The following is a 13,689-nucleotide window of genomic DNA, read 5'->3' as shown; positions in this document are numbered from 1 at the left end:
ATAAAATCTGCACTGTGCATGTCCAACTGCTCGCCATGCGCACCATCTGCAGTACAGAGAAAAAGAAGAAAATACAGGTATGTGCTGATGCTGGCTGGGCACAGGGTCGGATTTCGCTGCGGGCTCAAGCATGCGGAATTTGACCTGCCCCTGTGTATGCGGCCTAAAGCTTATCATTTTGAGATTTTTTTGCTACAACTTTCCAGTTTACTACATATATAATCAAGACTTGCTCAAACATTAACTTTCATAATTTTGCATTGATACGGTATCCCAGGAAGCATGCATACCTGTGACTACAACAGCTGTGAGTGGAAGACGTCTCTCCACTGGTAAACTTTCCAGAGAGATCAATCATTAATTCTAGCACAAACAATTGCAAAATATCGAAGGTCATGGTGAACCAGTCCCAGTTATAATTGGGGTCAGCTAACTATATTTACCACTCGTGAATATTCACTAAAATAACTTTCACAAGTTTTAGCATCCTACTACAATACCTTTCAGAAAACTATCTGTCAATTAGTTTAGGGAGCCGGCTTGTCTTTGAATGAGTTTAAGTGGTCGAGCTATCAAAATTAGGATTATTCACCCTGGAAAAAGATGGTTAAGGGGCGATCAAATAACTATGTATAAATACATTAGGGGACAATACAAGGATCTCTCCCATGATCTGTTTATACCAAGTACTGCGTCCTCTATATCTAGAAGAAAGCAGGTTTCATCACCAACAAAGAAGGGGGTTCTTTACTGTAAGAGCAGTGAGACTGTGGAACTCTCTGCCTGAGGATGGCAAAATCCATAGAGGAGTTTAAGAGGGGACTAGATGTCTTTCTGAAGCGCTACCATATTACAGGATATAGACATTAGGTGACCAGCGGGTTGTTAACCCGGTCTTACAGTCAGGTAGGAACTATCAGAGGTTGATCCAGGGATTATTCTGACTGCCATTCTGATTTTTTTCCCCGATGGGGCTAATTGGCTTCTGCCTCTTGGGTTTTTTTTTTGCCTTCCTCTGGATCAACAAGGAGATTGAAACAGGCTGAACCAGATGGACATTGTCTTCATTCAGCCTAACATACTATGTTACTATGAGCTTATAGGCCTCTTCCGTAAGGGCCTAAACCAATCACACTCAGTATCGGGCTGCAGTATGTGTGTGGTCACCAGGCCAGGCAATCATAAGATGAAGTTTATGCAGTTGAAGAAAAAATGTATAAGAAAATTTATGAGCTGAAATTTTGATCAAGAAACACACGGCATTGAGCAAGAATGGAATGAAAGTTGATCGAAGAAATTAAAGCACTTGGTGCATATAGAAAGTGATGTATTTGTCATTAAACTAGAATTGTTACAGTTACCTATACTAAAAATGACATTAACAGCGAGCACCGAAACCAGTAGTCTGATGAATCCTTCCACCACGATTTCACTAGTCCCTGCCGGGGGTTGTGGTATTCAGTCACATTTAACTGCCTTCATGTGGGTGACAATGTAAGGAAGTGAGATCTTAACATGTATGTCTGGAAGCACTGGTGCTTTAAAGAGCTACAAAAGAGGAGGGAAAAGAATGTAACATCTCCATCTACAGATGCTCCTGGATATGCCCCAGCAAAGGAGGTTAATGCCATTAACAATATCCTCTTAGCAGGCTGTTTATTCTATTCTTTTTATGTACACACGCATGTCACCGAGACATATGAACGTGCTGTCATTAAAAGTAGCAATCGGCTTTGAGTGTCTCTCCCCATTATGCACATTCCTTGGAAGACACAAACCAAATAAATAATTGGAGAGGTACGGCCCAGAAATGACAATTGTTATTCATGCGTCTCTTTGTTGGGAGCGGAGATTGAAAGATGTACACTTCAAGTGAAAGCATATCTCTGGGGCGAGATCCTTCAGTTCAAACGTGGTAAACAACTGTTGTTTCTCTGATGCTCACTTTAGTACTGCTGGAGGCAAACTTTCTAAATATTAATAAAATCCTACTGCTAGCAGTATGTACAGATGAATAGGAGGCATCAGGAAGTAAAGCCTTTGGTGACATTTCTGGACACATCTGAGAAATGCAGGAATCAAAGGATTTATATGCTGGGTGTAAGACTGAGGTAACAGATTCACGGTGTCTTTTTTTTTCTTTCTTTACGGGATACAGGCTATGGAAAGGAAGCGGTTTCATTCCTATGTCTGTTGGCTTGTAAACTTGTAATTTACCTCTATATATTTGTATTGAATCTTCCTGTCAGCAGCTCTTATAGAAGCATACAGAACAAAGCGTAGCTAGAAAAAAAGAAGTGTGTTATAGGCAGAGCTTGCAGTGTCTTACATATAGTATACTAAGGGTTCTAGAACAATATATAGCTGGAATTGAGCATAGCGTATTATTACACTAAGTATACTGACCAACATGCTAATAAATGATCTCACTATGCCAAGGCCTATTTCATAGGTTTGTTTGAAAGTTCTGCATTGTTAAGACTCCTGATTAAGTTGCCCCAACAGGATAACCCCTTTTATGTGCGTTTTTATATAAGTGCTCCCTCAAATTACAATGACCTAAGGCTACAATAGTTTCAATTTATCATGGCATTTTGTGGACCCTTGTAGCATACAAGAATACTATCGGTTAGATCCACTACTGAAACGACTGTGATTGGCTACAATAAACAGCCAATCAGTACATCACATTGGGGACAAGTAGAGATATTATCAGTGGGGTACTGTATTACAAAAGTTCTACCTGTACTACGTACATATACTGCACTGCTGTATTTGTGTCACATATGCTGTATGGCATTACTCTCCGTCTGTGCCTTATGTACTGTGTTTTATCCGTACCTACATGTATTGCACTGCTCTCCACCTGTTATAAATGTACTGTACGCTATACGACATTTCTCACTCAAAAGTGCTGGCCACTAGGAGTCTCCCTTCTTTACAGTTTGCTGTCCACTGCCTGTTGTGAGGTGAAGTCCATCTCTAGTTCCAGAGATAAGAGGGCTAAAAGAATAAAGGAGGGTGATGATCACAGGGAGGAGGGAGAGACACTTAAATAGACACTGCAGAAACCAACTGGTGTTGACCATCTCTGACATCTAATGAAGTCCCATCAACATAGATCAAAAAGGCTGTATAATGTCCTGTATGATGCTTTTTATTAGGAGGGTATGCTACATAGACACCGTGAATGTGGTATTCTGCTCTTCTCTGTGAGCAGTGTGCAGAATACATCATAGCAGCAGTCGCCTCCCACCAGGTATGCTGCCATGTTTCTTGTGTTAGTCTAATCATTTCTGTAATATACTTTCATTTAAAACTTTGTTGCTTTACTACTGGAAATGGCTGAAACTAAGAGTCTCCCTTCCATCTTCTCTCAAATCCACTCTCCATCATTATGTACAGAGTTTCCATGGCTATAAGAACATAGGGACATTTCCATAGCAACAGGAGGAGGTGCTATCTTCACTGCCAGATCCCGTGTACTCAGAGGCTGCAGACCAACAGATCGGCAGACACTGTGATAACGATCTTGACAGCCTCTGCCTCTCCAGTTGTTATAGCTTGAGTGTTTATGTCTTACAATTTATAAGATTTAGGACCCTTTTACAGTAAACGATAAATCGTTCAGATTCTTGATGGATCGCAGGAAACTGAATAATCATCGTTCAATGCAAGCAGCAACTAAACGATTATTTATTGTTCTGTTTCTTCAGGCATAAAAATCAAATGACGATTGGCCTATGTAAACAGGCCGACGTTAGTCTATGAAAAATGGCCTGTTTACTGCGAATGGAGGTGGTTGACCGGAATGATCACCAGTCCTCCTCCACTCACTTCGCGATCCTCTTTCTTTTGTAAAAGCACAGAGGTGATTATTGCTAAAGCGCTTGACAGGCATCCCATGTAATTGGATCCTTAACCCCTTCAGTGGCAGGTTTAGGTAGTCTTCAGCACAGTTCAACACTGATTTTTAGGAGATTTTCTGGGCATGCCACTAAAGGGGTTAAAGGATCTGCTGCTAACAACTTGGTGCCAGATACCATAGGACACTATCAGAAGCTTTGTGGAGTTTATGCCTCAATGGGTCACAGCGGTTTTGGTGACATGACTTATACAGCCAAAATAAATACCATTGTTTCCTCACTGAAAGTAATCTGCACCTCATCTGGCAGCTGTTCTGTTTGTAGACCAATATTTCTTGAACAGCCTTGATAATAAAACTATACTAACTGATTATTCCAATAAAAGTAGCTACTATTGATATGCAGCACCGTAGACTACCTGTTTATTCTAAATCGTATAGACCTAGACTTACTGACAGGACTGCACAGTAATCTGTGAGATCGGGACAGGTGATGGCACCACAGGATCCCGGCAGGAGTTCTAATTATCGGGCTTCAAAAAAGAAATACATAACAGTTTTAAATGGAGATACACTGCAACAATGCAAATGTATTCCTTTGTGTGGGTTTTGGTTGCGAGAGATGCTGCTAATTTAGGATTATGGATATAATTAGTATTAACGTTAGAGAAAGAAAGTGAACCCATCATCTTCTGCGGAAGAATGGAAGAGAACCTCTTGGGGTAGATGTTAACTTCTAGCAATCTAGTACACACAGGCTGAGATTCATCAGTAGTGCAGTTGCCCAGAACCACTACCATATTTCATATTTTTAAAGGTCCTCTGGAAAAAGAAAGCAGCAACCTAAGTTGATGCCATAGGAAAATACTTCATCTTTCTTTTGCACCAGCTTTGGATATATAATATAAGGGGAAAGTTTATTTAAAACAAGGCATGCCATTTTAAAATATCCATCGGAGAACAGCAAGGAATCCCCTACGATCTTTACCTGGACATAGTATATTCTTCTTTCCTATATTACCAGATCCGCATATAATCAATCATCAGACAGATCTCTGTATTCAATCAACTGATCCATAAATTCCTACCATAGTATAATAGTAAATGAATTCGCGCATACACATTGTCATATAGCCATCCATGAAACGCACGTTTTTATGCCGCCCCCCCCCCCCCAAAAAAAACTGATAAAAACGTAGCATTTCACACATCTAACTACTTTTATGTCCTACATATTGTCCAATGTAAGTGAATCGAGCAGTATGTAGAAAGTCATTATTACGGTTTTCAGCCTCATGCCAACGGCCGTGACAGACTCCACCAGTGAAATATTGCAGCGGAGTCTGTCATGGCACTCCCCAAAGACCCCATATTCACCTCTCCGGGTCCGCCGCTTGAGTCCTGTGCGAAAAAGGTGGCATGCTTGCGCAGTACAGCGCCGGCAGTGGGCGGTGACACGTAATCACGTGATACTTCTGCTGTGCTCACAGCCGAAGTATCAGTGACGGATGGATTCCATTGACTACAATGGAAGTCAGTCGCGCGTTTTTCCGAATCAATTAGAACATGCCATGTTTTCTTTCATGCTGCGGAATTCCATAGCCTGAAGATTGAGCTACTGGGTTCAATAGCACCTAACAGCTGCGGGATAATGCAGCGGATTCCAGCCGTGTTCCACGTGGCAGAAATCCGGCCATGGGTGTTAGCTCTTAAGGTGACGTTAGAGCACAAGATAATTGTATTAGGCCCCCTGTCCATGGGCGAGGCGGAATATCGCTAGCAATAGTCCGCCGCCAGGGAGCAGGGGAGAGAACTGACAGGTTCACCGTGGAGAATAGCGGCAAAACGCACCATGCTGCGATTTGAGCCCCACGAGTGGAGAACCGCTATGATATTCCACTTGTGGACAGGAGGCTGCGCTTTCCATAACAATGCTATGGAAATCGTGCACTCCGTTAGTTTCGGCCGGATTATCGCCATGAGTAATGCAATGCAAGACCGTCCGTGGACAGGAGGCCATACCGAACTGTGATGAGTTCTAGTCCCGTTACTGTGGTTCACTATCCTCTATAAATAACCTTACTATTTATGTTAGTATACGCTTTAGTCGGACAGAGGTTGTACAGCTCGGTTTTAAACACTTTCACCTTTCTACTATGGGACTTTGCAGAATATCCATCATATTTTTATTTTAAATACCATTACAACACGTTACATTTCCAGTGATTTACATGTGCAAATCAGCTACTAAGACTCCATCACAGAGTGAATTTTTCCTTTCTGAAGCGTTCGAGTGATAGTACACGGCATTTTCGAGGCATTCTCGATCATCCTGAATGAACTCCAAGTGGCTTCCTGCCGGGTATTCCAGCAGGATTACAAGAAGCTATAGCTCAATGTCATTTTCAATGTGGAGCTTCATAATTAAAGGTCAAATAGTCACTTCATCTGCAATCAATCAATAGAAGAAAAGTACTAATATCAAGTACCAATCAATCAATGGCAAAGGTACTAATAAAAGAAATGAATCAAGTGAGGGTGTGCGTGTTTAGAGCTACTCCTGCTATACAAACCCGAATATGAAAGATAGATTTAGGTGATGACACTTATGGCTTTCAGTGGCACAAATTATCAAGCCTGCTCTTGTATAGTATCTGTCACCTAGGTGGCACTACTACATCTCTACCTCTAATGCTTTATTGTGTTGTTCGTTTAGCCCTGACTGACCTCTATATCAATGTTAATTTAAAGAAAAAATCATGAAATTTACGTGATCCCGTTTTAACATGATCACATAAATAAAAATAAGAGGGTCTCTGTTCTGTCTGTATTTCGACTTTTGATTAAAAACCAAACTGTAGTATATCAGCTGTATCATGATAACCTGTACACCCACCACGCTCAGACATTAACTTTTCTCCAGCTCTTGAAAGGTTTTTTGGGAGTTCCTTGTGCAGACTCACTTGGTTTAAGAAATCTTAAGGTCCTTTGACACAGGCCGGTTATTGGACATAAACATTTGATTCCCTGATAATGAGCCCATCTGAATAGGGTGCTAATCACCCGACAAACGAGTAAACAATCATTGGGTGATCGCAACATTTATGTGTCACAATTAATTTAAAAAAAAATCATAGTTGTCGGCAGCACATTACTTCATGTAAATTAGGGATATGCTGCTGACAATAATGAAACTATGAGATGAACGATTGCTTGTCACTTCATAGGGCCTGAATAGGTGTATGTAAGGCCTTGCACCTATAGTGTGCTAAAAATCACATGAAATGGGCAGCTGCTCCAGGAGGAGAGAGAGAGAAGAAGCCACGCAGAGAGAGGGGGGGCTATGTGGGATTTCCCCATAACAGAGAGAAAGAGAGAGGGCGGGGCTATGTAGGATTAACCCATAGCCCAGTTCTGTCTCTCCCTGCTATGGGTTACTCCCCCATAGCCCTGCTAGCTCTATCCCTGCCATGGGGAAATCTTGAAGCCCTGCGGGGCTGCTTCTCTCTCTCCTCCTGGAGCAGCTGCCCAGTCATGCGATTTTTTAACACAGCCTGCTCTCTCTTCTTGCTCTCGGGATCCCTGAGGGATTTCCCCATAGCGCTGAGAGAGGGGTAGGGCTAGAGAGAGAGGGGGTGGGGATATTGGGCTTCTCACAGAAATTTCCCATAGCAAATAGAGGGGGTGGGACTAGAGGTGTGTCCCTCTGGGTCCACCCCCTCCTCCCACACCTGTAACCCCACCAACCTCTCTCTCCCCGCTAGAGGGAAAGCCCTTAGTGAGAGAGGTGGATGGAGTCCCCTACTGCGCCCCACTACTGGGGAATTTCCCAGCTGTGGGGTTGCATGAATACACCGCTGCTTACAGCAGGACATTTAAAGCGTGCTGCTCAGAACCGCATTTTAAATGTCCCGTTGCATATTCCGGTTAGTCCCTGCGGGGATTAAGGGAACCCTCAGGAGTTTACAGTGGGACATTTAAAATGTGCTTCTGGGCAGCGTGTTTTAAATGTCTTGCTGTAAGCAGCGGGGTATTCCCTCGGTCAGCAGAAATCATCTTTTCCTGCACAGGAGTTTCCATAGACTATTGCTTCCATAAGAGTCAATGGAAACTCCTGCGTAGTTCGCACCAAAGATAGGTCAGGTCCTATCTTTTCTCACACCATGGACTTTAGATGAGAGCATTGCAGTCACATGTCCTATCTTTGATTGGTGCGAGTATTTAGCGCGTCTAAAATTCCTTCATGTGAACGCTTCTATAGGAAACCATTGGGTCTTGTAGAAGTGCGCTTTCCCCGCGTCTCTAATGTGCGAAAACAGCGCTCTTGTGAACGAGGCCTTAAAGGTGAGGCAGATGAGTGCAAAATTCAATGATTGATGCCCGTCAGCTAGAAGAGTATGTTGGGTGTATAGGGAACCTCAGACCCCATTCACACATCAGAATTTGGCAAGTCTATCCATTCTACATTTTCTCTGTAGGTTTCAGACTCACCAACACTGATGCAAAATACAGACATACGAATGCGGACCTTACAGGCTATGCTTCCTGGGAAGATGTATGTAAATTAGCTGCTATTCAGAAAGAAGATTGTCTCTCCGCTGTCACTTATAGGTAACTACCCTGAAAGCCAAAGTCTGACCTGTTACAGAGCCCTAAAATATCACTCAGGTTGTCAGCCACACCAAAGACACCCATCTGTAAACCCATTGTTTCGGAGGTTTTGCTCCTCATCAGTACAGAGTAGGGTTCTGATTAGCTAGGTAAGATTCATTTGAAACAGCTTGGTATCTGTTTTCCCTGCGGAGCTCCAGCTTCCTTTTGGTGGCGCTGGAAAGATGTTTTTACCATTCAGAAGGAAATCTAATTTGCTTCTTCCCAGGAAGACTGAGACACCAGCTGCATCGTCACAAGGAAAACCAGTATATTACTGGAGAGCTAATCTGGGTTTCTGTCTGGCTCAAAAAGACATCCGTATACTTCCTGTGACAAGCTTGCTTCCACTCAATATATGGTCAGATGAGCTAGTCCTAAGCGTTCTAGATTTAAAGGAGTTTCTCATTGACAGATGTAGGACATGTTCATAACACATTCCTTAAAAGTAAGTTGGTGTGGATCTGGGAGCTGTAAGAAAGGCCGCATAGTCTCCATTTTTAATGCCGAACTGATCATGCATACAGTTATTCTCCAATTAAATAGCAGTTAAGAAAACCTACAAATGATTATTCAACATTTTTTCCATCGCTTTTACTTACTGCAAAAGAGAAGGGCTGTGCAGTAATGGCCGTCTCTCTACTGAAAATTAGGTGCAAATAGGTTCAATATGACCAGAGCACACTGACATTTATACAGAGTCTGATTAAAGTGTACCTCCACTTATATACAATGACTAATAATTATTAGTCATTAGGAAATTATTAGCATCCTGACCCCACACATCACACACAGCTCTACTACATCCATCCTGACCCCACACATTACACACACAGCACATCACACACACAGCTCTACTACATCCATCCTGACCCCACACATCACACAGCTCTACTACATCAATCCTGATATTTACATATTACACACACAACTCTACTACATCCTAACCCCACATATTATACACACACAGTACATTACACACAGCTCTGCTACATAGTACATCCATTATGCCCACACATGACACACAGCTCTACTACATCCATCTTGATCCCACACAAGACAAAAACAGCTTGGCTCCTTCCACAGCAGTGAGGTCACCGCAGGTCCCTTAGCTCAGTGTTCCCCAACTCCAGTCCTCAGGGACTGCCAACAGGTCATGTTTTCAGGATTTCCTCAGTATAGCACAGGTGATGTAATTATTGTCGGTGCCTCAGACATTGCCACGGGTGTTCTTACTATAGGAGATCCTGAAAACATGACCTGTTGGTGGTCCCTGAGGACTGCAGTTGGGGACCCCTGCTTTAGCTCACCGGATCTCTGTGGTGGTGGTAGGTCGGTGTCTTCTGTCAGGACCGCTGAATTGTGTCTGAGAGAATAATGGCTTAGTTGTATTCTCATTTAGTTATTTTTGTCCTCCCCTTTTCAAGAGCCCTAACTTTGTTGTCCCTCTGTCGGTCAGACTCTGCTTTTTTATATATGTTGTAGGACCTTCGATGACATCAACAGGGGGTGGAGCAATGTCACCAGGGGGTGGAGCATGAGAAGTACTCACATACATACTCACTGACAAGTGGTCATTAGTAGTTTGATTAGGGCATGACTGTTCAAAACAATTGTTCCTCTTAATTTCTATGAATTGCAGTCTCTAACACTTGCATACAAACACATTACTACAGCATTGACAAAAGGCATTTATATTTAGTGGTTGATTAAATCTATCCAATATTATAGTTGAAATATATTTTATTAGGAAAAAATGCCATCTTTAAAAGGTGGTTCACTGTTCATAAACTTACTAATGTAGGGAGAAAGGAGACACAAAATATGTGCAAAGGAGAAGTACTCAACCAATCGGGTCATTTAAAAAAAAGACTTCTGAAAAATAATATACATCAACAAAAACCTAGCCACACATTTGTCCATATTACTGAGGAATAAAGCTGAAGTAGAAAAAAAAATCCATGCATATTTAACACATACTTCATAGCATGTTCCATTCAGCCTTTAACTTACCTAATGTGAGTGATTTATGGGTTGAACAAAATACTATTGCAACTGTGTCTGCTGGTGTGAAGCCACTGTTTTTACTGCAAGGAGGGGGGAAAAAAACTGAATTACAACAGAATGTTGCTTGCATAAGCTTAGAAGATAGAACGAAAAAACTAAATATTATGTCCAACCATGCCCACTTGTAAATCATTGATAGTCTATCCTTAGGACAAGCCATTAATAGTGGATAGGTAGGGGTCTACTGCTAGGGATCCCCCGCTGATCAGCTGTTCGCTTGGCTAATTTCTATAGGAAGCAGACAGCTCTATTCCCACTGCAGTTGTCAGGCTTGGTATTGCAGGCCATTCACTTCAATGGGAAATTGGCCTGCAAAACCAAGTTAAGCAACTATAGTGGGAATGGCGCTGTCTGCTTCCTGTAGAAATCATCTCAAGTACACTGGCCTGGCAAACAGCTGATCCGTGGAGTTTCTAAGTGGCAGACCCCTGTTGATCTACTATTGATAGCCTATCTTGGAAATCGGCCATCAATAGTTTTATAACTTAATAACCCATTTAAATGGGTTGCCTGCTATAGAAAACCCCTTCCTGTAAGCCCATATTTAGCTGAGCATGCTCCCATGTATTGAAATGGGCAATTACGTTCTTCAGTTCAATATGGGCTATTTTCGTTCGCAAAAACGCAGGAAAATACAGCATGCCACTTTGTTTGCGCAAATGAAATGCACGCAAAATATGCTTATGTGAATGAACCCATTGAAATCAATAGGTTCTATTTGCTGTGCAAATATGCTCGCGTGACGCAGGCCTTGCACGCAGCATCTCCCCGCTGCAAAGCGCAGGCGGAGCTAAGCCGATTGTGGCTAGGATTTTGTCAATTCAACCAATATGACGAGGCCAGGTGCCAGCTGCCATCAGCGTAGGTCTGCCTGCGTTGTGCGGGGGAGAGACGCTACGTATAGCTGCAACCTTACTGTGAAATTACACAAGGATTATAGATAAAGGGGTTATCTAGTACCTAAAAGGGGTTTTCAAACACAATTTTTTTTCTATATAGTTTTGGGCCCCACAGTTATTATGTGAAGGGAACACCTGTTACAGGGTTAATGTCTGAATTTGGTCAACATTTAGATGAAATGACACTTGGCTTACCTTGTAGAAAACAGGAATGTTAGAAGCATAAAAGCCAGCTGGATAAAAAATACTGAAAGAAATAAAAACAGGAGCGGGTATATATCAGCACAAGAACAGAATATAACAAAACTAAGACATGTACACATATACTAAAGAGAAGACAGCATTACAATTCACTAAGAATTAAATGACCTCAGCAAAGAGCTGGGCACGCTGTATACTACTGAGCTCACACAGTCTGCACTCACACTGAATGTCCAAGTTGGGTAGAACTATGCATTATGTTTTAATATTGTTCACTTTTCAACACTATGTAACAGTTTTCATAAGGAATTACTGTATATATACTGTTTCCCAGAAAATAAGACACTGTCTTATATTAATTTCCCCCCCAAAATAGGCACAGTGTCTTATTTTCGGGGGTGTCTCATACTCACTTAGCTGGCGGCATCCTGATGCCTCGCACTGGTCTCCGATGCTGTGGCAGGCTGCTGTGTCCTCCATGCTGACAGCACTCCCTTCTTAGTGACGGGGCTTTGAATACCCCACCTCCAGCAGGCGAGTGCTGCGATTGGGTCACGATCGCCGCTGGCTCAGCCAATCAGAGCAGGCGCTCGAAACAATCACAGCCATTCAGTGATGTCATTCGCTGAATGGCTGTGAATGATCAAGCACCGGCTCCGGGTGTAGGGGTAGGGTGTAGGGGTAGGGTGTAGGGTAGGGGTAGGGTTAGGTTAACCCTAAACCTAACCCTAAACGTAACCCTGTGCTGCTTAGGTGTAGTGTGTAGTGCACGGCTGCTTAACTGTAGTGTGTAGTGCATGGCTGCTGAAGGCAATGCGCGTGCACGCTGTGTAGTCACGTGGTGCCGAAGAGCCAATCAGGTGGCTCTAATCAGCAGCGCTGCTTAAGCTAAGCAGAAAGTGCTAATATGCTCCTTGGACCCAGCAGTGTCCCCTCTAAAATCCAAACCACAGACTTAAGGAGAGCATGCGCACAGGACTCTGAAATGAGTTGGATTTTTGTGTGCCATGGGGACTTCAGAGGGATCACGGGAGTGAGTGAATATTAAAAAATACATCACCCGAATCCCTGTCATATCCCCTAACAGGATCATAACCTAGTTCATGGTGCGGTGATAGGTTCCCTTTAAACCTCTACGTGATCTGTAAGAGCGTATTCAAAAGGTAGAGGCTTGAAAAATGAGAAATGATGTCTGTGCTAACGGTTAATGCCATCATTGGCCCATGTGCAATGCTCAGATACTTAATAGCCATAAAGCTTAAAGATATGCTCTATAAATGTAATGCCGGTGACCCTACAGAGAGAACTAAGCTAGCTTGGATGCTACAAGTCGGATAATGTTGACATTACCCTTTATTAGTAGCCATGGATGAGGACTGGACTACCATTTCAGCGACTGTGTCCCTGAATTTCGCTCATTTTCAATGTTGACTGATTTGAGGTGTGTGGTGTCCCCACCCATGTCTCTATGACATGTCAGAAGTTTTCTTAGATGTTAGCATGCATAGAACAACATTAGGGTGTGTTGAGGGGGTGGGGGGTGGGGGGGGGGGGGGGTAACTGACTGAACTAGATGGACATGTATGTCTTTCAGCCTAACATACTATGTTATGTTACATGATAATTGTATTTTCCACATTGGTAATTTAGTTGCTTTATGGTTTATAATCATTATATTCTTGATGTACCGGTAATAATTATCAGCCTATACTGGATACTCATTACGAGTATCCAGGCAAAAAAAGACAGCCAATCCGAACAGGCAGAAGTGCTGTGTGAAGCAGTAGGGAGGGAAAGAGCAGTTGCCGTAGTCTCTGATGGGGCAGGACATGGGTTTCAGACTACCCGCAGGTAGGTTGCAGTCACTTATCATAGCATTGCCCTAGCCTTTTTTGGGTACATATTACAACACAATAGTGCCTTATCTGTTGTAGAACATATTTATTAGCATAGCTTACTGCTTGGACAGGATTTAGACACATTTTTAGTCACAAATAAGACTAAAAA

At 42.6% G+C, this 13,689-nt stretch overlaps 1 protein-coding gene across 1 annotated transcript in view; it reads right to left on the bottom strand.

Moving 5' to 3' along the window:
- Positions 1-13,689, bottom strand: part of SLC10A7 (solute carrier family 10 member 7) — a 169,674-nt gene that overhangs the window by 13,604 nt on the left and 142,381 nt on the right. Inside the window, exons 9-10 of the mRNA XM_066573670.1 lie at positions 11,677-11,728; positions 10,529-10,602 (exon numbers count right to left, since the gene is read on the bottom strand). Coding sequence (XP_066429767.1) covers positions 10,529-10,602; positions 11,677-11,728 — 126 coding nt within the window. The remainder of the gene's footprint in view (positions 1-10,528; positions 10,603-11,676; positions 11,729-13,689) is intronic.

This window comes from Eleutherodactylus coqui, chromosome 7 (genome assembly GCF_035609145.1).
Source record: "Eleutherodactylus coqui strain aEleCoq1 chromosome 7, aEleCoq1.hap1, whole genome shotgun sequence".
Lineage (NCBI taxonomy): Eukaryota > Metazoa > Chordata > Amphibia > Anura > Eleutherodactylidae > Eleutherodactylus > Eleutherodactylus coqui.
This window is presented reverse-complemented; position numbering and strand designations above follow the sequence as displayed.